We start from the raw sequence: 24,324 nt of genomic DNA, 5'->3' as shown, positions 1-24,324 counted from the left end.
CCTGATGCCTTCACATGGCAGCTGCTGAGCCTCGAGTGTGTTTGCTCAGCCAGCAAGAGTTAAAAGCCCCGGTCTTCTCAGGGGGTCTTAGGGAGATTCTAGAGATGATCTCGATCTACACGAACGAACGGCTTTAGGTTCTCGGTCTTCCTCCCTGCCCCTCCCTCCCTCCCTCCAAAAAGGAGAGGAAATCAAGGTATTAATCATATTATTCATCCAACCAAAGCTCCCTCAGAATTACTCTCTATGTAATTTGTATTTATGGATAGAAGCATCTATGCCTTGGAAGCAGAGACCTCTGAATTCATAACTGTCAGAATCACAAACCATGGGCAAGGAATTAATGGCAGTAATTCTTTTTTTTTTTTTTTCTAAGTAGAGACCTAGATAGAATTGAATTACCAAGCATGTTCCAGCCCTCTTGCTGCTTTAGCAGTGTGCAGTCACCAGGTTGGGAACTGTTTCTGCAGGTTTTACAGACACTTGGAAGCAGATGTGGCGATTTTCTCCGGAGTCGGTTCTGTAAAGATGTCCTGCCAAAACTGACCAGCTCCTTAATCACCCAGGCCCCCATCAGTGCCAGGGCTGGACCAGTTTATTCTCATACACTGGCCTTCAAGCTACAGCTGGCTGTCTTGCAGGGCCTGGGCCCCCTCTGTGAAAATCTGGACTTGGGTAGGTACCACGTGGTCTCCCAGCCCCAGAACTTGCACGTGACTCGATGCCCCTTCTTTGCATCCTCTGACTGGAGCTTGTGTCCCTCACCTCCCTTCTTGGACACCTACCTCCCTCATTCTGCCCTAGCCCCCTACCTGGCCTTTTACTTTATAGAGTATTCCTGGTTTGCTGGAAAGTATAAAGAATTTTAAGGGCCTTGCATGGCTAATCTTAGGTCCCTAGACAGTGATTGGTTATTGCTTGTCCCAAATGCAGTCTGAGAGCCTGAGGCTTGTTTTGTTTTTCTACCCTGCAGGTGAGGGTGACCTGAATAAAGTGGCTGATGCCTGCGTGATTTACCTCAGTACCAAACAGCCCGTGAAATTACAAGAGGCTGCCAGGAGGTAAGTCTGCTTCATCACCTGCATCTCTTTACGTCTGTTCTAAATTATAGATGATTTGCTAATAGTGGGCAGAGTTGAGGCAATTTCTGCTCCCTTTTCTCTCTCCTTGCCAGGTTAAGATGATTTCTTTAGCTGTGCCAACTCCAAGGATGGTATTTTGACTAGGTGCTTTCTCTTTGCAGGAGACCTTTTTCTGTGCTGCAATGTCAGCAACAATTCTAGAGGGACACAAAGCAGAAAGGTTGGGTGCTGGAGGGAACCCAAACCCTCCTGCCTGGAGGGCTTCCAACTCTCTACTCTGTACCTTGTGATCAGTGACCCAACACCTTACTACGTCTCTGCTCCCTCATAGCAAAGCCGAAGGAAAGCGCTAGGTGTGCTGTGACTATCTCTACACAAAGTCTTATATGGTAGAAGACTGTGCAAAACTGGGTGTGGTGCAGGCAGATGCATGCCTGTGTCCGGACCCTATACCACTCAGCTGCTTCTGGCAATAAGCTGACCCGAAGAACAACTTTCGAGACCTTTGGAATCCAAAATTACATGAACCTAATTTCCCAGCGTTTGGGCTATGCCTGTTAGAGAATAGCAGTACCTCTGATGCAGGCTATTTTGGTTCCTCAAGGTCTAAGTGATTTTTTGTACAAGTCAAAACTAAGCACAACAGTGTCCTCACCTTGAGACCCAGAGTGCGTCCTGGCCTCCTCTGCCCAGCCCTCCTGCCTACTGGGAACAGGCTGTGCTGTGCAGCGACCTGCCTCTGGACATCTGCTGCCAGGGCCGCCTGGGCTGCCAGCTTCCTCTGGGCAGAGCCCCTTCTCCCCAGGTAACTGGAGTTAGTGCTGATCATCCTTGCTGGGGTGGGAGTCAGATGACTCCTCCAGTCCACTCAAGGAGCTGGGAATGCCGCTCTGACTGTGGAATAGGAGAGTGGCCTGCTCCCTTATAAACCTTGCACTCCCTACAAGTGAGGGGAATATCTTTTGGAATTGATTTATTGTCTTTGCAATTCTTTGCTTCTGATTTCCTTGGTAGCTTTATTTCCTTCTGTCCCTTTCCTGTCGAATCTCTTATACCCAGAATCAATCATGGTTTCTGGAGCTAAGGGAGCTCCGTATCCACCGGCACCCCTGTTTCTTAAAGAGCCGGCATGAGGTGAGAGTGCTCATCCCGGGGCCCAGCCAAAGCTGCTGCACTGTGACGTAAGGTGGTGCCTTTGTCTTATAAAAATCTGATGTTTTTTTTAAGCCAGACAGTGGCGTACACCTTTAATCCCAGCACTTGGGAGGCAGAGGCAGGCAGATTTCTGAGTTTGAGGACAGCCTGGTCTACAGAGTGAGTTCCAGGACAGCCAGGGCTACACAGAGAAACCCTGTCTCGAAAAAACAAAAAAAACAAAACAAAAAAAATCTGATGTTTATGCTTCCCATCCCGGTCTGCTTTTCCTACATTCACTGCATCCCATCTTTCACGTTTAGAGCCGTCAAATAAGGTGATATTCATAATACATTTATCTCTTCACTTCTCATTCTTTTTTGCCACTGAAAGCAATTAAACCCGGAATCAGACCTTGCTGAATCTTAAGCTGGTGCTCGAGGTGCCTGGAGGAGGGGGATGCAGCTAGACCACTTGGCTGCAGCTGCCTCTGCTTGCTTCCGCACCTTCTCTTGCAGCAGAGGTTGGGTTGAGTCAGATGGCCGTCTCTGCCTCCTGGGAGGGAGAGGAAGTACAAGGCTGATTGCTTCACCCACAGCTCATCTGCAGACTTCTGCTGAAGGGGGTGAGGGAGGGGAGAATTAGTGCCGTGCTTGATCAGGAGCTGATTTGGCATCGTGACTCAAAATTAATGAGCTTTCTAAATAGGAGGAGCCACCCAAGGCAGTAGACAGGCCTGGTGTCCTCAGCCACACACCATTGGAGAGAGTGGCCAGGTGGGGCTGACTGTACTGAAGCAGTCATGGTGGTCCTGAGGAGAGAGTAAGATGGAGGCCCTATCCTCAGCTGGTTCATCCTTGTTCTCTTTCCTTAATCCCTGTGTCCCTTCCTAAGATAACGCCTGTCTGCCCACTTGGAAAACTCACTGTTCCTCTCCTACTCAAGTTCCAATGTAGTCAGGGCACCGTAACCCATGACCTGAGCCACCACAGGAGCCTCTTCCTCTGCCCCTCAGTGTTCACCACATAATAGTCAGAGTAACACAACACACACTGTCATGGGAGAAGGAAAAACTGCTGTGTTTAAGGAGCTTGTAGCAGGTTTTATAAAAAGACAGACCTCAGTTTCGACTCCAGAAGTAACAGGGTAAGTCAGAACGGCCCCACCCTGCTCCTCTGTCTGCCAGAGAGCTAGTGAGGGTGCTTGGAAGGCCAGGGACTGCTCTGAGTGCCCTGCCTTCTACAGGGCGGCAAGCAGCATGCCTGGGAGTAGGTGTTTCTGTGGGTCTCAGAGCCATCGTGGAGTGGAGTACCAAGGTGGCAACTGATGAAGAGTTCTTTCATCCACATCACAGCTGGGTTTTCCTTCCTTCCTCTTGTTTGCTTTCCCTGGCTTCAAAGAATGACCAAGCCTCTGTTTGCTATTTTAATTTGTCATATTAAATATAGCCTTCGTGGCAGGCTTTTACATCTAGGTTGTAAACTCTGGAAATGGAAATTGATCAGGGGATGGTTGATATAACCAAGGCTGTAAATGCTAAGAGTGGAGATGCCATTCCAGTTTAATGCTTTTATCTGGCAAATGTGCCTTGTAAGGAGGGGCATAAATCTTTTGACTTGGGGGAGTGGTGGGGGCAGGAAATAGCCTTGCTGCTTATTACCACCAGGTGTCACTGTTAACTGTGATGGGGGTGGGGAGCTCCTTCAGGTCCCATGCAGTTAAGTAACTTTAATGGATGACAGATAAGTAAATCATATTTAAGGGCATGGGAAGAGTAGCCAACAAACCAGGAAAGGTCAGTGTCAGTAAGAGGAAGCCCTGGGTTAGCCCGGCCCCACCTACGCAGAAGCAGAAGCAAACTTAACTGATTTACCTTCCCAGGCAGCCCAGAAGCCTCCAGGATGTCTCCCAGCATGCAGTTCTGTGCCCTTTTGACCACTGGAACTTTGCAATTTCATACTGAAAAGAATTCCAGAGGAAAGCAACCCCCTGCCCTCCGCTCACCACCCCATCCCAATTTCAGTTTTCCTTTGAGTCCGTGTACTCAGTGTGCCAATCTCCTCCTAGCCTCTGAGGCTCTCTGTCCTGCAATGAGGTCTTATATCATATGCACCTTCACTCTGGACCAAAAGCAAATAAAACTAGGCAATATCTTCTGGTAAAAACATGAAGCCTGTGCCCAGTGAGTTTCATGACAGGCAGAGCTCCCAGGCTGCTTGGTCTCTGCCAACCCCAGACCCTAGTTAGGGATGCTGGCATACCTTTCACAGTGCTAGTGTTGATGCTGTTATTCCCTAGTCCTGGGTGGGAGGTGGAAGGGCAGTATGGTGTTCATTCCTCCTTCACCACTTGATGGTGATGCCCCCTCACAGGGTCTTTGTACAGATGAGTTCTTTTTATGTAGTCAGAAAGTCAACTCTGAAAATTGTGCAATGATCTCTGCATGCCAAGGACTGTCTGGGTACTGAAAAAGGAGGAAAGAAGACAGGAGGCCTCTGCCCTCATGTTACATGTGTATATACACTGACCAAATGTATGTGTGCTGGGCATGTCACGTGCATACATCTGGATGCATCCTTCCTTCTAAATCTACTTGTCACTAACATCTGAAGTGAGCTTTCTTCTCAGAGGAGTCTTTTTTATGTTAATTGGGGCACCTCACCCCTCCTGCATTTGTGGAGGAAGTCAGGAGCAGGTTCATTTATCAACTGACTTCCCTGTTCAGTTTCTAGCAGTAGGATCCCAGCCCATCAAAGAACCAGCCGGTGCCTTCAAACCCTGGACAATGCAGACTAGCATAGGCTCCTCATTTCATCCCTGCCAGAGCCCGACTCCTCTCTACGCCACACACAGACCTGTCTGTTTGAACAGATCAGGAGCCACAGGGGTGAACCACTAGTTAGGCTAGCTCAAAATGAATACCTGGTCTCCTGAATGGGGATGAGGGGCAGCTCATTTGAAGCCTGCCTACAAAGCCGTTTCCCCTGGACTGCACCGGCATGGAAATGAGGGCACTCCTCATATTTTTCCTTTTGACATTTGATTAATAGTTGACAAATCCAGACCCAAGTAGTTAGCTTTCCTATTATCCATCTTTGACAGCCACTGCTGCTTTTCTTTTCAAGGCCCATTGTTCTAAAAATACACTCAGATCTGAAGCTGTTCTCTGTGCACACAGAGGCGTGATTTTATGGTGTCAGAGATAAGAGACATCTGCCATGCAGATTACAAACAAAGCAGGTTACTGGTTTTCTGAAATGAAGGCAGGGATATCGCACTACTGAAACCATGTGTTGCCTGTACTTCCCTGATGCTGTGGTATGTCATGAGATTGCTAACCTGCTTGTTTGCCATTATGTGTGATGCTTGCCTGTATATGTGCATGCAGTGGCCAAGTACCAAGATCACAGGCATGTGCCATCATACCCCACAGAAATACATTTCTAAGAGTTGTTATGTTGCCCATCAATGGGAGCTGCTGGCCTAGTGCCAAAGCATGGGTCATAGAAAAAAAATAATTTGAGTAGGAGAGGGCAAGTCACATAGATTATCACAAAAAATATCATCTTTCTGGTAGGGGCAGGAAATACTGCACGTGGCCTCTGAATATGCCAGCAAGTGCTCAGATCAGCTTTGAAGCCAGTGGACAGCAGCACTGTCATGGGACCTTAGCCTGGAGATGGAAGAGCCAGCCAGATGGAAGGGGCTGCATTTAAAACCCACCCAGTAGGACTTAAACCCTGCCTGGTTCTGACTTCCTTTTGAATTGTCTCTAACAGATTGGACCTCTCCATGTCAGACCCTTTTAAATATGCATGAAGTATTCTACTGCATTTGTGATACTTTAGGGGTATGATTAGCATCATACGCTGCTACTAGTGTTTATGGTTTTAAATCCTGTCCTCACTGCATTTAAATATTTTTAATAGGAGTCTCTGAGTGTGCGTGTTGGAGGTCGATCTATGGATGAATGGTTTTGAACAGGTAAATATAGTTAGGTCTAACAAGTAAGTGTAGCTGCAAAGGTAATTGGTAGCATGTATTTGGAGAGTAAATTGTTGCTTCCAGTCATAATCCCCCCATCCCCAGCATTTAGAAACAAAAAAACAGCTCTGGTGCAGAGGAATATAGCAAAATTGAATAGCAGGAAAGGACAGGCTTGAAATACTGGTTAACCAATGAACCAAGACCCATTAGAGTAAATTACTGAGTATGGGAACATAGCCCCATTGCTGGCTGGCTGGGACAATTCGATGCCCTGGCATCCATTTGTTTAAAAGGCAGCGCTCAGCCTCATTTGCAGTATTGGCATGCTCAGAGTAATGGAAGAAGAGATGGCCAGAGAAAGAGGAGTATGGAGGCTGTTCTGCCAGAGAGGGAACAGCGGCCTGCTTTCCAGTAAGTAGGTTTGCTTTTTGGTAACCTTTGTGCAGGCCCATGTGGAAAGAGTATGTAACATGCTACTAAGGAGATATCCCAAAGCTACTTCCTTAGACATCTCAAATAAACAAACAGATCACAGAGCCACACGTTCTTTACCTCTGACATTTGCCCTGACAACTCCTGAGAGCATTTTATAGATCCAGAAAAAGAAAGGGAACATCAGATCCTTCAAACAATTAATTGACAAGAGAAAGAATAGCCTGTCACTAGGAGAGCTGGGAGCCCTGCACCTCAGCTACAGTTTAGTTAGCTATGCTGGACCCTGATTGGCTGACTGATTTCTGGAGTCTAGTTTAAGCAGATGTTGTCTAGACAGATGCTGGAGGCATGCTCTATTGCTGTGACCAGGTACTTCTTTTAGGTTTTGCTACTGTGGATGGGGCTAGATAATCCAGTGCCTGTGCTGTAGATCTGTGGTGGCCTGTAGAAGCCAGGCAGCATGTTACAACTGTCCATCTGCCCCTGGAGTCATTATTGGCCATGTGTTCTCCTTAGGAACCTGTCCCTGGCTGCATCCACAGAGGGCCTCTGGGATGGCCTAGCCATACTCCACCTTACCCAGCAGATGAGACCCTGAAACCACAGCCTTCCTCTGCCACCTTTGCAGCATCCCAGAGACCTAGCACAGTATCTGGGCTGATAGGATACTTGCAAATGTCTCAGCCACAAAGATAAGGCCCTGCCATTCACACACTTCCTGCCTCCCTAGGCCACCATACCCCGGGTGGCTCACTGGAGAACCACAGTGCTGATCCTGAAGGGATGCTTTTCTTCTGTTGGTTTGGCCTCTGGAGTTTATTAGGTACTTACTGATACCGTCAACTGTAGATAGGGCTGAAGTGCAGGGAAATGGCTGCCTGCATGAAGTAAAATTCAATAAAACCGCATTTTAAGTGAAAAATCAGTATAAACACCAGGCTTCTTTGCCATGGAAACAGAGGTTGCTTAGAAACTGCCTAACGGCGAGTTCTAAATTTTTTAAAGTCAAGTTATCATTTAAGCTACACAGCCCTACAGGTTATTGAGAGATAATCACCTGCCTCGGGACATGTGGAGGCATGAGGCACAGCTGAGTGCCTCCTGCGCTCTGAGGACCAGGTAATCTCTTGATAACTGTGCTCCCTGGAGCCACCAATTTGGGCCTGAGGGAAGGAGAAAGGAGTTTCATTTAGGAGTTAAATAGTGTATGTATATTTTTCAGAAATTGTTTCTCTATGGGTTTGAAAAAATGGTGAAACTGGCCATTTGGCGTGTTCAACACCGTCCTTCGCTGCCATGTCTGAAGATAGACTGGGGACTCAGTCCAAGCAGTTGCCTTGGTCACTCAAAGCAGAGGGCTTGCCTTTGTCTTCTGGCTTGACTTTGTAGAAAGACTGGGTGGGAAGTGGCCCCAGAGCTGGGGGTCAAAGCCAAAGGCTCTGGAGCCCTTAGACACAACCTCCCAGGCCTCAGGCTCAGCTCCAGTGGCAAAGCCAACAGGGCTCAGGTTAAGAATTTGTCAGTGTTTAGGGTTCAGCAGACCGCATGCCTCCCACCCAGCAAGAGTGCAGCTGCGCCTGCCAGCCATCTGCTTCCATGGCACCGGGTTCATTTCCCACCTCAGGCATGCAGAAGGTAAAATACGCTCAGTTTTGTTGTCCCTGATATAACAGCCAAAAATAGAACACTGTGGCTGAGAATTGGGCCCCATCAAGGCACTGTGGAGTGGAGTGAGACAAAAGACAAATGCCTTGCCCTTCTCACACTGCATATCCATGGTGGGCCATGCTGCTAGCGTTGGTAGTGATCATTCCTCAGCCTCGAATGCTCTCTGTTCTCCCCCACCCATATGTGTGTGTGTCAGTCTCTCTCCCTCTCCCCTCTTTCTCTGTCTATATCACTCTGTCTCTGGAACAGTGCTGCCATCAGACACCCAGGGACAGTGCTTCCCTGCCTTTCCCTCCCCGACCTCAGCAGTCCCAGTGGGGAGGCTGGGCTGCCTGTGGTCATCCACAGAGAAAGTGGAAGCAGCTTCCTGAGGCAGGAGGCTGATTTGCTTCCTGCAGCTGAGGCAGGAGGAACTTGCTTGCTGTTTGCCTCACTCGGGTATCTAAGCAAAGCACTGACTGACACCCAAAATGATTCCTGAGAGTTTGACTCTGCTTAATAAAAGCAGTGAACTCTGCACATGGCTTGCTTTCTTCCCTGTTCACATTTTATTTGGAGATCTCGGAGGGTGAACACAGCATACCATTCAGCCTGCTGTGCCTGGCCTGTAGTCAAAGCAGATTTTTGGGCCATGGTACCTTCTGCTGACTGCTGCCCAGGTACAAGTATTCCTTGAAGGAAGAACAGCTGCAGCTGGAGAAATTGTTCCAGTTCTTGAAGTAGAGGGGAAAAAAATCAAATGAAATCATTTGCATTCTAACAGTCTTTGGCACCAAGGAAAAACTGTCAGCAGTGTCCCATGCAAACAGAAGTGCTCTTCCTGGGTTTGGTGGTTTATCATTCCCTCACCACTCTAATTATCAAAGATATTTTTGTTTTTAAACAAAAATTGCCTCCCACACAGGCGCCATCGCTTTTCTGCAGTGAAGTGGAAACGGTGAATTAGAATATTCTAATCACTTCTTCAGCAACCACTGAATAGGTTATAAACACAAGATTATTCTAAGCTAAGAAACTTAAAATAGTTTAGGCAAACTGCAAAGTCTCCCTACACACATGCACACATGCTCCCACCCCTATTGTCTCCCTGTCCCCAGCCTAAGTCTATCACTCACAAAGAAGAAAGCAAAACTGGCTTCAAAGAATAAGAGGTAGCTCTTCCAAGAGCACTGGCTTGTCAGATTAATACAATTAAAAACCAAAAATTACATTTTATTTAGCAATCATTTTATTCCCATTTGCCACTCAAGGGTGCACTAACGGGCCTAAAAGTAACTGTTGAGAATGAGATCTGACTCACCAGATAGGCGTTGTGTTGTACACTGTATTGATGTTCCTCAGTTCCCAGGAGGAATCAGCTCCTGGGCCCATAGGTACCAAGTCCTTTGTGTAAAGGCAGCATGTCTGCAAAGCCTGGGCCTGTGGTGATCGCTGACAAACGGAAACACATAGGGACAAGGACAAAGCTTGTGTGTGTTCAGTACAAATGGAATTTGTTTTTCATGTATTTTAAATCACTAGTTAAATCTGGGGTGGAGTCACTAGTACAGAGGGCTGATGGTGTTTTTAGCTGGTAAATGGGCATCATGTAGAAATGGGCATGAACAACAAACATGTAATGGCATGTGTATGTGAAAACTTTGTAACAAAACCCATTCCTGTGTATGCTGATTTCAAAACTGAATTTAAACCATGCTTGAAGGGTAGAGAGAGCGTGTAAAGGCACTCGCCGAGGAGCCTGGTGTCCTGAGTTCTATCCCAGGACCTCTGTGGCAGAAAGAGAACCCATTCCTGCAAGTTGTCCCCTGATCTCCGCACAAATGCCATGGCAGGCATGTGTTCAAGCACACACAAAATATAAATAAATGTGTAAAAAAAACAAAAACAAAAAAAGGTTTAAATGGAATTAGTAGGGACTGACATGTACTTTGAACCTTAGCAAAACCATCAAAAATGAGAAAACTGAAAACCGGGTATGACTGGTTGTACTCACCAGCACTTGGGGTGTGGAGGAAGGAAAATGAGGAGTTCAATGTCAATATTGGCTACTTAGCAAATCTGAAGCCAGTCTGGGCTACATTAGACCCTATCTCAAAGAAAAAGAAAGGAAAGCCGTGGGGAAACTGAAGCAAGACCACGTGTGCATATTCCAAGGCTACAGAGCTGTGATCTGTGGTAACAAAGTCTGTGCCTGCTCTTCCTGGAAGGGGTATCCCTCCAAGTCATTAGCCAGCCTCCAGATGAGTCGCTCAGTCCTCAGTTAAGTGAGAGCCTGTTAGTCAGCAGGTATGCTGAGCCAGGGGAAACACAGCAGCCACATCCCTGCTGCTGAGAAACAGAGACCTGAGAGAGGAAAAGATGGGAGTCGCCTGGACTGAGTGGGGAAGCAGCCCCTCCAGCAGGTGATTCCATGTGTAAGCTGATGGGGCCAGCATAGGGAGGGCTTCATTCACACAGCCAGGTGTGTGGGGTTTACAGGAGGCTGTCTACTCTGGTGGCCCTGGTTCAGAAATAGTTGAGTAGACAATAGCCAAAAGTTCGGGTCAAGATGAAGGATTTCGGGCTGGAGAGATGGCTCAGTGGTTAAGAGCACCGACTATTCTTCCAGAAGTCCTGAGTTCAATTCCCAGCAACCACATGGTGGCTCACAACCATCTGTAATGAGATCTGAGGCCCTCTTCTGTTGTGTCTGAAGTAAATAAATCCAAAAAAAGGATTCCATTTCTGGCAACATACCATGGCCCTGGCCCTTGAGCTCTGGGTTATGTTTACACAGGCCATCAGTAGTGCCTCAAGAGTCCTTGGCCAGCCTTTGATGGGTACAAATCCTGTTGGCCCGTGGACCCAGACCTCTAAGAAGCCGTAGCTCTGGGTAACCAGAATGGATTTCCCCAAGGCACATGAGGACCTTAAAGAAGTTAAAGGCTTGCCCACGTCCCCAGGCAGAGGTGATGATGCAGGCTGGGCCTGTCAGTCCTTCAGACTCCAGCTTTACAGTTAGGAGCTTCTTTGTGTCAGTACTGCTGTCTTTGGACTAATGACTGTTTTACTCCGGGTCAGTGGATCAGAAGCTGGGTGCCTGGGTTTTAGGCTTTGGAACCATTCTCAAGGCCCTGTCTTAGGACCTAAAGTGTGGTGCCTCTGCTGTTTGAAGTGACTTGCTCTCTCAGAGAGGCCAGTAAACAGCCCTTGGATGAGCAGTAGCCCTCCTCCCTGCCTTTTCCCTCCTGCCTGCCTTACTCATGAAGTCCTCTCTCCACAGCGTCTTCCTCCACCTGATGAGAGTAGACCCTGACTCCACCTGGCTCCTCCTGCATGAGCTGTACTGCCCTGTGCAGCAATTCACAGCCCCGCATCCCAGCCTTCACCCAGTGCAGCTGCAGGGGGCCACTCAGCCACAGAACCCCTATGCCACCAATGTGTGCCACCTGCTTCTTCAACTGCAGTGATCCTGCCAGACCCTGGCAGCCAGAAACTGAGCTGAGCCACCCTTCCTGGATATAGTTCGGCAACACAGCGGTGAAGGTGGATTAGACAGCGATCAATGTATAAATTGATCAGTCACACGACTGCTTACAAATTGGACTGAAGGAAAGTAGCTCACTGTTATTTATATTTCACTCTTTGTGTTTTCAGATGACATTGTCTGGTGGCTCTAAGAGTTTAACTCTTTAGCTTACTGTCTGCACAACCCCTCTGCCTCACAAGTCCCCTAAACACATACACACACATCCCTTGTGTTCCACACCCAAGTGTGATTCTCAGCACCCATTAGTAGCTAGCTCACAACCATCTTTGTAACTCCAGTTTCAAGGGATCCAACCCCCTCTCCTGACCTCAAACACCAGACTTGCACATGGTGCACAGACACACTCATGAGCCAAACACTTATAAGATAAATAAATCTTTTCAAAAATGTCTTGATGAGAGATTTATTTCTTCATTTTTGGAAGAGAGCTTTTTTTTCTTACAGTCCTTTGCTTTGGGGTATGGGACATGCCATGTTGTTCATGAACTTCCAGGAATCACCTCTCTCCTTCCATCATGTGGTTCCCAGGGATTGAACTCAAGTCAACAGGCTTGGTGGAAGCACCTTTATCTCTTGAGACATCTTTCCAGCTCCCTCACACCCCATTTATTGTAAAACAGCGTTACTCTATAGCCTTGGCTGTTCTGGAACTTACAACATAGCTAAGGCTGGCCTTGAACATATGACAATTCTCCCTCAACTTGCTGAGTACTCTAATTACAGATATGAGCTATCACATCCAGCTTGATTTCATTTTTTCAGGTGTGAGCGTTTTGCCCACATGTATTGTGTATGGATGGATACCATGTGTGTGTGCTGGATGCTGGAAGAGGTTGATCTCCCTGGAACTAGAGGTATGGGTGGTTATGAGCCGCCATGTAGACACTAAGAACCAAACTGAGGCCCATTGGAATAGCAGCCAAGTGCTCTTAACTGCTAAGCAGTCTCTCTACTCTTATATCAGCTTGGGCTTTTGTTGTTGTTGTTGTTTGTTTTTTAATTCTTGGTACTAGCATACTAGCCCTGGTAAAAGCTGGGATGGATGTGGCTAAGTAGTAAAATGTGCCCAAGGCCTTGGGTTTGATTCTAGCACCACACACAAAGTGTACTCACCTGCATAAGCCAGGGTCCTCAGATTCTCTGACCATTCTTGCTTCACACACAGTCCTGTTCTCTTGCCTAGCTCACTGACCTAGGGATGATTCTCAGATCCTAGATGTCTTACACAAGCTTTTAAATGCCTACTGTGGCTGTATGTAAAAAGCCCAGTAGGGAATCCTTTAGTGATAGCAAACGTTCAGTGTCTTCATTTCTCCATCACATCAGAATTCAGGTAAGCTGTATATACTGGGGTACTGTTGTGTCCCCAAATACTTCTTACTTTACAGCTTCCCCCTGCACCTCTCTTTGGTTGGAGGGTTTGCTGTCTCCTCCGTGGCCTCCTATTTCTGCTGCATGGATTACTAATTGCATCCACGCAGGGCCAGCTCCAACCCTTCCAGGATTTTTGTAAACTGGGAAACAGCAGGAGAGCTGAGTCAGGCATGACCCTTTTTTTGGTCTTTGGGGGCGGGGGGGGGGGGGGCCTTGGCTTTGCACCATCCCCCATAGGTGTGTTATTCACTTCCATCAGGGGCTATGACTTTCCTTGTATCAGCAGCCAATGGTGTGCCCAGCTGTCACCACTCACTCACTGCCAGATATTGCTTTGCCACATCGCCCATTCAGGCTTGCCTTTGCCTGGGGTACCCGAGTACCAGGAGTCTGACCTTCCTCAAGCATGGGAAGCTCACAGCTACCATTGATGTAGAAAAAGCAGAAGAAAAAATACTTGATTGTCTTTCCTACCTGAGGAATCTGGCACCAGACAGACGTTGATGATCCCGAAGATCAGCGCCTCATGAGGGGACACTGGACTAGTTCCACAGATCGCTGTCTGTCCTGCTAGGGCAGAGGGTTGACTAGCCCCCTCAGGTCTTGGTGGCCACCACTCTGCAGATGAGTCCTCATGGGCTTCCTCTCTGACCTCAACAGCCCATCACAAGGCTGGAAGGGTCAGGGGTCAGGCCAGAGAGGAAAGCTCTAAGTCTGAGTTCTGGCTCCCCAGAGTTATACCCCTCCTCTGCCACCACGGAGAGCATGGCGTTTCGCATGCCATTAAGCTGATGTCACAGAACTCTGGACAGCTCCCAAGACTTCACCTGGGCCCCCAAACTCAGAACCCATGGCAGCATGTGGTATCACTGGCTCTCTCCCAGTTGAGTTCTGGGATGGCTTTGTTTCCAACTCTACCAGGACAAAGTGAGAGGCTAATCCACTCTCCAGCCTCTGACAAATGAGAAAACAGGTCAGCAAGGTGGTGCACCTTATGGAGCATCACATAGCTGGTTACTATGTGGCTTGTGTTCCCAGGGTGACTTGATGTGGGGGGAGGTGACAGGGAGCACAGGGAGGGATTGTCATTGTGCTCCAAAACCGCTCCACAAATAGTTAAAATAGACTAAGCTGCTTTCAAAGTCCAGCAGGCAGAATGTTATACTTGATCTGAAAAACTAATTAGTGTGCCTCTTATTATATTCAAACAACTTTAATGTTGAGCCTGCCCATCTGACTGGGGGTAGCCCTTGTTAGCATGGGTGTCACACAGTGGGTCTTCCCCCACTTCCAGCTTGCTGAGGCGGGAGGAAGCTTCTCCTTCCTTTCCGAATGCAGCAGCACCAATCCACGACAGGCAGACGGAGTGATGCCAAGCCTGCAGAGAGGCAGGGTCAGGAGAGCAAGCGAGGTCATCCTTGGCTATGCTGAGATTTGAGGCCAGCCTGAGATCCATAAGCCCCTATCTCAAAAACAGGAAAAGGGCTGGTGAGATGGCCCATCTGTTAAAGGCTCTTGCCACACAAGCCTGTCAATTCAAATTCTATCCCAGATCCCATGTAAGGGTAGAAGGAGAAAATAGAACACGCAGGCACAGGCATGCACTAATACACTCACACAACAATAAACGGAAGGATAAGAGTAAGAAATTAATGCCAGGCAGTGGTGGTGCACACCTTTAATCACAGTACTTGGAGACAGAACAGGCAGACCTCTGAGTTGGAAGCCAGCTGGTCTACAGATGGACTTCTAGGACAGCCAGAGCTATACAGAGAAACCCTGTCTCAAAAAAGAAAGAAATGAAGGATTGGGTAGACAGTTGAGTTAATAAAATGCTTGCCTTCTAAGCATAAGGAACCAAATCCAATCCCCAGGACCCACATAGAAAAGCCAGGTATGATGGCACTGTGTAATTGGGAGACGGGCCAGCTAGCTTTGCCTACTTGGTAAGTTTCACCCGGCCTGCCTCAAGGTAGAGGCTGCAATGGAGGCTCACTAGTCTCTTACAGAAGACCTACATGGTAGCTCACAATCACTGCTAACTCTAGTTCCAGGGTACTCCATGTCTTTTGGCCCCCAAAGGGTTCACAGTGCACATACATACATGTGCACATACATACATACATACATACTCATACACATAATTTTTTATTATATTTATAAAAAGGTGGATGGCAGATTTAAAATCTGGAGCTAGGGATGGCTCAGTGATTAAGAATCCTGGCTGTTCTTCCAGAGGATCCAGGTTCAATTCCCAGCACCCACGTGGCAGTGCACAACTGTCTGTAGCTCAGTTCCAGGGGATCTGACACCCTCACACAGACATATATGCAGACAGAATAGCAATGCCCATTAAACAAACAAACAAACAAATAAACAGGGCTGGAGAGATGGTTCAGCGGTTAAGAGCACTGACTGCTCTTCCAAAGGTCCTGAGTTCAATTCCCAGCAACCACCTGGGTGGCTCACAACCATCTGTAATGAGATCTGACGCCCTCTTCTGGGGTATCGGAAGACAGCTACAGTGTACTTAGATACAATAATAAATAAATCTTTAAATGAATGAATGAATGAATGAATGAATGATGGGTGGCTCCTGAGGGGAAACACTGGAAGATGAGTTCTGGCCCCTACATGTGCACCAACACACATGAAGAAAAATGAAACAAAAAAGTCTTGAGTGTATCTGAGCTACTGTAGGCAGTAAATGGTTCTGTTGAGCAGGGAAACATGGAACTTGACCGAGAGCATCCTCTGAAGGTGGCTGGAGATGCCATATTGTGGAAAGACTATCAGAGCTGGGGGAATCCTGCCGCTGCCTCTGAGTGACTATGAGCTTGGAATGGTCATTCATACTTCTGAGCCTCATTTCCCATCACTCACATGCAGTTTCTGCCTCAGCCTCTTCCAATAGCTGTGTGAGGAGGAATCCATTCTGTAAACTAGTATCAATCGCAGTGGCTGGGCTTCCACCAGGGTTTCCTGCTTTCTAGCCTGCTGCCCATGGCTACTGCACAGTCCTCTAGGACAGCACTTCCTGAGACACACCCTGGTGAGCCCTCAGCGTGACCCACCTTTGAGCTGAAGGGAACAGCAGGTTGGGGCTAGACAAAGACTAATGCAAGAATGCAAACACCAGGACTTCAGTGGGACCTGTAGGAAGGAGACATGCAATAGCCTGAGTGTGTTAAACTGGGAAAGGGCTAGCCTGGGAAGGCTGCTGCTGGCTGGTTTCCTTCCATTCTGCAGAGAAGAGTTCCAGGAAGGTGAAGGCTGGGGAAAGCAGAGTGTCCCAGCCAGGGCCTGGGAAATGCCGTGACTTCTCAGAAGGGGATGAAGGCTGTGCTTGCAGGCAGAGGCAGCCCTGCCTGTGTCTACACGCATGCTGCCTGCTGTGGGAGTGCTAAGAGCCTCAAGCTAGCATGAGCCCCAAGAGGCCAGAACACTCCATAGTCCTCCTCTAGCCTTTGGCTCCTGTCCTGTTTCCCTGGTGTGGCCTTTGTTTTCAGGTAGCCTCTACCACTGTCATACCTGAAAGTAGCCATCAGCCTTCTGAGTGCTGGGATTAAAGGCATGTGCTACCACTGCCCAGCCTGATACACACACACACACACACACACACAGATTCTATATAACCTCCCTAAAAGTCCTGGAAATTGCTCTGTAGAGCAGGCTGGCCTCAAACTCACAGAGCTCTTCCTGCCTCTACCTCCCAAGCGTTCGGAGGCCTAATATACATACATACATACATACATACATACATACATACATACATACACACACACACACACACATATATATATATATACATATATATATATATATTGTTTTTTCGAGACAGGGTTTCTCTGTGTAGCCCTGGCTATCCTGGAACTCACTGTGTAGACCAGGCTGGCCTCAAACTCAGAAATCCGCCTGCCTCTGCCTCTGCCTCTGCCTCTGCCTCTGCCTCTGCCTCTGCCTCCCGAGTGCTAGGATTAAAGACATGTGCCGCCGGGCGTGGTGGCGCACGCCTTTAATCCCAGCACTCGGGAGGCAGAGGCAGGCGGATTTCTGAGTTCGAGGCCAGCCTGGTCTACAAAGTGAGTGCCAGGACAGCCAGGGCTACACAGAGAAACCCTGTCTTGAAAAACCAAAAAAAAAAAAAAAAAAAAGACATGTGCCACCACTGCCCCGCAATAATTTAAATACCCTTTTATAATGTTAATTTGTGCTGGGCAGTGGAGGCAGAGGCAGGCGAATCTCTTGAGAACTCAGCCTGCTCTCCAGAGTGAGTTCCAGGAGAGCCGGGGGCTACTACGCAGAGAAACCCTCTCTCTAACCACCCCCCACCAAAACTTTTAAATTTATTTGTGTGTATGTGCATGTGTGTTCATTGTGGGTGCATGTGTGTGTGGGAGGAAGGCACATGCATGCAGGTGTACATGTAAATGCACACATGTATGCTGGGGGCAGGGGCGGAGGTCAACCATGGTGTCCTTCCTTAGGAGCAGCTCAACCTGGGTTTCTCAAACAAGGTCCCCCACTTGGCCTGGAACTCACCTAGTGAGCACAGCTGGCTGGACAGTGAGCACCGCTGGCTAGACGGTGAGCCCCAGGGATCTACCTGTCTCCACCTCCCCAGCTCTGGGACAGCAAGCTGTGCCACCACACCTGGCTTCCCTGACAGTGCTGGGCATTGAACTCGTCCTTACAAGGCAAACATTTTACCAACTAGCCTCTTGTTCCAGCCCCGTTACATCCTTGTAGAGAATATGAACATCATTTTAGATCAAAGGTCTCATAAAAATAAGCAAATGGGTTGGGTTTTTTTTTTCCTTACAACCATAATTGGACAAGCCCTGATCTACATCTTCACAGACAGGCTGGAGCACAAGTTCGGGTCAGTTCACCCTACCATATGGAGAAGGAATTAAGGTGGTGTCGTTTCCCTTAAAGCAAGAGCTGTGTTTAGTTGCCTGCAGACACCGAGATGGGGAGGAGGAAATGACAGCCATTTATCACCTTGCATTTACAGCCTGTCACAGAGACAACCTGCTGGAAGGGGGGCTGGGAAGGGGTTGGTGGCAAAGCTGAGGCCACAGCTACGGGGAGCTTTGAATGCCAAGCCTAGGGTCCAGCCTTGAGGGATCCGCCCCATCATCTTGGAAAATGCTGGGAAACCTGGATGTGTGGAGAGCATCTTAGGAATATTCATCTCCTGGCAGCACACGGAAGAAACGGGAAGGGAGAGAGGCCAGCAATGAGACTTGCGTTTCTGAAAGTCCCAGGACGAGAGCAGGCACCTCTTCCATCAGCCCCGAACTGTTTGACGTGCGGTGGTTCATGAGCGACTTGAGGCACATAAATATGTGCTTTAAAGTTTAAAAGTACGGAGTGAGATGAATGGGGCCTCTGATGAGGCCTCCTCGGGCTCCATCCGAGCAGCTTGGAGGAGCCCAGGAAATGATTTTCCAGAGCTCCAGCTGTGCAGAACAATGCAGGAGCCCCTCTCCCTTTGTGTGGCTCACCCCAGTCCTCCCCATCCGCTTGATTGCAAGCCGAGCGCCCGGATTGCCTTTCCTCCAGAGTGAGGAACAGAGGCCAAATTTCAGAAAATAATTCTGAGTGATGGGGGACTCTTGCGAAGCACTGATTGCTTTATAAATGGCACTCCCCCCCCATACCCCCACACCACCACCGCTGACTTTGGGAGGCAGCGGCTTTTCAAATCATGCCTGAAAAGCAGCCTGATTTCCCACAGGAATCATCTCTGACATTAGGAGCTCGGCTACCTTTTCCTACAGTTTTACCCAGAGCCAAAGCCTGTCTGCAGAGCCCAAAGAGGAAGTGGGCCCTCCTCACTTCAAAGCATTCAACACCTACCATTTGTGGAAATGCGCCCCCCACCCCCACCCCCAAGCAGCCATGGCCGGACACCAAGGGCTGCTTGCTCCTGCTGCAGGAAAGAGTTAAAAGGCACCAATGAATGAACCGGCGCCTGCACCACCCCCTTCTGGCTCCAGTCCTTAGGTAATTTGCCATTCTTCCCGCACAGCAGCGCTAGGTCTCGCCCTTCTCTCAGTCAGTACCCTCACGTCTTCAGTTTCCTCCTACACGGGCTTCAGAAGTAAAGAAAGCACCTTCAGAATCTAAGGCTGTTTCTAAGGGAAAAGATGGGAGGTGGGGGGCAAGAAGAGCGAAGGGAATAGAGAGAAGAGCCACAAGTTTCTTCCGGAAATATAAAATCCATCACATCTCCCGCTGAGCTGGCCTGTGTGCAGTAGTGGGGAGACCTGAGAGTGCCCCACCTCCCATTGGTCCATCTTCTCACACAGAGACCTCACCCAGGGTTCTCATTCTACCACAGAGCACCAGAGATAGGAACCAAGCTGGTACCAGCCATCAGTGACCTTTGGTGTTCCTTCCATCTTCATGAGCCTGTTGTCCCATCTGCTCTGTGAAAAAGGGTTTGGATCAGTTTCTGAGCATTGTCCCTCCTCGTGTGTGTGTGTGTGTGTGTGTGTGTGTGTGTGTGTGGTGAACCTCTTTTTTTTAAGGTTTATTTATTATGTGTAAGTACACTGTAGCTGTCTTCAGACACCCCAGAAGAGATTCAGTTATCATTACAGATGGTTGTGAGCCACCATGTGGTTGCTGGGATTTGAACTCAGGGCCTCTGGAAGAGCAGTCGGTGCTCTTAACCACTGAGCCATCTCTCCAGCCCGTCCCTCCTCTTAAAACATCTGATTTGAGACAGTGTTGACAGTATGGAAGACGGGTTTGTAACTGGCACAAGTTCCTTGGAGGTTGGCTGGGCAGTATACACAACACATGAAGGGGTGCACAGACCGTTCACCATGGCAGGGTCCTTTTTAGGGATTCTACAAAGCTCACTGGCTGACTTGAACCTACCTGACTGTGGAGAGTTGGGATGTTGCTGCTCTAGACCCGAGTTATCTTGGGCTATTTTTAGTCCCTTAATAGCTATTCTTTGCCTACTCTGTGTCTGAGCTGATATCTTCCTGCCTATTTGATCAGTCCTTTCAGAGACCCTTAGCTTCCAGCAGCACAAGGGCTAAACGCATCATCAAAGACTGAGGCCTCCAGTAAAGGTTTCCCCGCTTGGCCATTACTTTCCTGTACAGCACTGAAGCACTCAGAAAGCTTACCACATTGGAACACAACATAGTGAGCTCCCAGGCCATGAGCACTCATATTTGGCTCCAGAATCAACCTTTTTTTTTTTAAATCTCCTCTGAGGTGTGTTTGTGTGTTGACTTTCCTTATTTACAAAACCACCCACATATCAGATGCCCAGTGTGTTGAAGCAAAAGACAGGAAGCAACATGATCATGGAATCAAACCATCCGGGGCAGATGAGACACTCCACATCCCTGCCCAACACAGAAATTCTACCACGCACTTGTGCCAATGCTACTGTACATTATTTCCTAAAACAAACAGAGAGAGAGGGCTGGGGCGTCAGCAGTTAAGAGTGCTTACTGCTCCTGTAGGGGACCTGGGTTCAGTTCCCAGGACCCACATGAAAGCTCAGACTGTGCACTTCTTTAGAACAGTGCTAGGCAACATGTTTAAACACAAATGGTAGAGGTGTATTTTAGATTTGTTTTCAATAACGTGTACGTGCGTGCGTGTGTGCATACATGTGTATGTGTGTGTGTTTGGGTACACTTGAGTGTTGGCGACACACACATACATTGCATCCTCTGGATCCTCTGGAGCTAAGGTGCAGGCAGTTGTGAGCCACACAGTCTAGTGGCTGCTGGCATTGAACCTTGATTTTCTTTTTTTTTTCCTTTTTTTTTTTTTTTTTTTTTTTTTTTTGGTTTTTCGAGACAGAATTTCTCTGTATAGCCCTGGCTGTCCTGGAACTCACTTTGTAGACCAGGCTGGCCTCGAACTCAGAAATCTGCCTGCCTCTGTCTCCGGAGTGCTGGGATTAAAGGCGTGCACCACCATGCCCGGCTTGAGCCCTGATTTTCTGACACATGTTTTTTTAATTGCTGGGCCACCCTCCCGCCCCTGAGAACTCTTGAGTTGTAAGCATATGTACCCTTTGATTTAGCAATTCTGTTATTTGGAATTTTCTTCTAGGGTTAGAGAGATGGCTCGGCGGTTAAGAACACTGGTTGTTCTTCCAGAGGACCCAGGTTCAAATCCCAGCTTCCACATGGCAGCTCACAACTGTATGTAACTTCAAGATTTGACACTCTCACACAGACATACATGCAGAATGACTGCTTTTTCTAGAATTTTCTTTTATGTTTTTTAGATTCATTTTGTGGGTTCTTCCTGCATCTGTATGAGCTTTTCGGGCATGTGTGGCGCTCACAGAAGTCAGGAGAAGGCTTTGGATAACCTGGGACTGGAATTACAGACAGTTGTGAGCTATGGTGTGGGTGCTGGGAATTGAACCCAAGTCCTCTGAAAGAGCAAAAATTGCTCTTAACTACGGAGCTAGCTCTCCAGCCCTCAGAATTTTCCTACCCCATTTCCAGGGGCGATGAGGGGCATATAGATTGGAACATGTTTGCATTAATAAAAGATTTACAGTAACCTAAAAAGTCGAGCCAAAATCACTGGCTAATGAGTGCCTTGGGAATGTGTGTGGAGAGTATCAAGGCCTCCCAGAGACAGCTCCTGTATAGCTCTGAAATATAATATTGAAGAACATGGCTGCTGTTCACAGTAGGGGAGATCCTGGCTTAAGGGGACTTTCTTAGAAGATTCCCAAGTGCAGCCTCTAAAGAGCAGAACAGGGTGGCTGATAAGATGTCTTCAAAAAGTGTTCTTAGCTGGGCATGGTGGCATACTCCTTTAATCTCAGGCAGAGGCAAGCAGATCTCTGTGAATTTGAGGCCAGCCTGGTCTACAAAGTGAGCTCCAGGACAGCCAGGGCTGTTTCTCTGACAGAGAAACCTTGTCTTGAAAACCAAAACATACATACATACATACATACATACATACATACATACATACATACATATTATTTTTTTAAAATGAAAGTACTCTTTGCAGTTTATTTTTTAAGATCTATTTATTTGCCTGGCGTGGTAGCACACTCCTTTAATCCCAGAACTTGGGAGGCAGAGGCAGACAGATTTCTGAGTTCAAGGCCAGCCTGGTCTACAAAGTGAGTTCCAGGACAGCCAGGGCTATACAGAGAAACCCTGTCTCAAACAAAACAAAACAAAACAAAACAAAAAGATCTATTTATTTATTTTCTATGAATACACTGCAGTGGTGACAGACAAACTAGAAGAGGGCATTGGATCCCATTACAGATGGCTGTGAGACACAAAGGGGAATTGAACTTAGGACCTCTGGAAGAGCAGTCAGTACTCTAACCACTGAGCCATCTCTCTAGCCCCCTGTTTTTTTTTTAATGTATGTATAACCTACAAAAACAGTTATCATTAAAACAGAATGCTTCTGGCCTGGAGAGCTGGCTGCTCCTCCTGAGGAACCGAGTTCAGCTTCCAGCACCCACTTTGGGTGGCTCACAATCATCTGTCACCCCACTGCCAAGGATTACATCTTCTGGCCTCTCAAAGCAACTGCATAAACGTGGCACACACACACACCCACACACACACACACACACAATATTTTTTTTAATTGAAGGTTCTGTGGGTTTGTAGTTCTGTTGTTAGCTCATGCTGATACCGTTGTGTGTGTGTGGGGGGGGGGGAGTGTTCCATCATGTCGACCCCTCTTTGCAGGTATTTTTAATACCTCTCTGCAGGTTATTTCATAATACCTAGCTCCTCTGTGCACAGAAGAGGCAGGCCAGGCCTCTTAGGGTTTCCTGACTGCCCAGGCTGAATTCAGGGCTCTAAGCTACCATTCTTAGGACACTGCCTGTCATCCTCTGCCCTGTGTTTCCTGATCTTTCCCCTTTTCCTCTCTGAGGGACTATAGTCTTCTTCAGCACCATGGACAGAAACACGCGGCGCTTCATTCTGAACATCCATTAGTCCAAAGGCACAAAGAGCCACCACTTTGGTTTGAACCCAAAGCTGAGAATGTCACATGATCAGATACATCAGGGCTCTCATCTAACAGGACCCTAAACCTGCTGGCTGGGAACATCAAAAAAGCATTGTTTGAGGCCCAGAGACAAAGATTCAAAATGAATGCTGCTTCCCATGGGCTAGGCTCAGAGGAGAGCTAACAGAGTTGACCAGCTAGTGTGGGAAGATGCAGCAGGCAGGCCGGGTAGCAGCATCTCCCCGTGGGGGCTCTGCAGGCCTGCAGCTGGGCTTTGAATTACTCTGTGGCGAATGAATGCCACAGTGAAGACCACAGTGCTGGGATGCCTTCGTAGAGCAATGGTGGGGTTGAAGTGGATGGGAGATCTGGAGAGACCTTCCAGCTGGCAAGCAGGGGGAGCCTGAAGCAGAGGGAGAGCAAAGCCCTTCAACATTCAGTACATCGCTCCAACTGTGGGGTGGCCCTGAGAGCAGTTGGCAGTTGAAAGTACCGACAGGGCGAGACTTGAAGGCAGCTGGTTGCTACTCCCTGGCTCCCTGAGGAATGGCAGGTTGCACTGCCTCAGACAAGTTGATTTGAATCTCTTCTCCAGGCTCTGTTTGGCTCTGGCTTAGAGCCCTGGCGCTGTTATTTATCGTACAGACCAGCCATGCACCACTCTTTTAAAACAATCTTTTATTTATTCTTTGCTAATTCCATACATGTAAATTGTATCTTAATCGCCAGGCAGTGGTGGCACATGCCTTTAATCCCAGCATTTGGGAGGCAGAGGCAGGCGGATTTCTGAGTTCGAGGCCAGCCTGGTCTACAGAGTGAGTTCCAGGACAGCCGGGGCTATTCAGAAAAACCCTGTCTCGGAAAAAAAAATTGTATCTTAATCATATCCACCCCCAGTTCTGCTTTCCCTTTCTGTCCCCCCCCCACACCCCATATCCTCCCCACCATGTCCCCTTTCCACCTCTGTGTGTGCTGTATGTGCATTTGACCATGCATGGATATGTGTGTGCACGCAAGTGTGTGTGAGGGTGTAAGCATGCCTACAAGCGCCGGGCATGGTGGCACACGCCTTTAATCCCAGCACTCGGGAGGCAGAGGCAGGCGGATTTCTGAGTTTGAGGC

The 24,324-nt window shown here is 48.1% G+C and overlaps 1 protein-coding gene and 1 long non-coding RNA gene across 3 annotated transcripts in view; both read left to right on the top strand.

Moving 5' to 3' along the window:
* Tti1 (TELO2 interacting protein 1) overlaps window positions 1-12,226 on the top strand; it is a 46,673-nt gene extending 34,447 nt beyond the window's left edge. For both annotated transcript variants that reach the window (XM_011239826.3, NM_029282.2), the window contains 3 exons: window positions 471-675; window positions 974-1,061; window positions 11,569-12,226. In XM_011239826.3, coding sequence (XP_011238128.1) covers window positions 471-675; window positions 974-1,061; window positions 11,569-11,755 — 480 coding nt within the window. In that variant the 3' untranslated portion in view covers window positions 11,756-12,226. The remainder of the gene's footprint in view (window positions 1-470; window positions 676-973; window positions 1,062-11,568) is intronic.
* Gm34402 lies at window positions 1,072-7,888 on the top strand. The gene is made up of 2 exons (XR_375175.1): window positions 1,072-1,887; window positions 4,098-7,888. It is a non-coding gene; the product is annotated as a predicted gene, 34402 (long non-coding RNA).
* Window positions 12,227-24,324: the final 12,098 nt, after the last annotated feature.

The sequence above is a fragment of the Mus musculus genome, chromosome 2, assembly GCF_000001635.26.
Source record: "Mus musculus strain C57BL/6J chromosome 2, GRCm38.p6 C57BL/6J".
Taxonomy (NCBI): Eukaryota; Metazoa; Chordata; class Mammalia; order Rodentia; family Muridae; genus Mus; species Mus musculus.
Note: the sequence above shows the minus strand (reverse complement) of the source record. Positions and strands in the feature narration are given on the sequence as shown.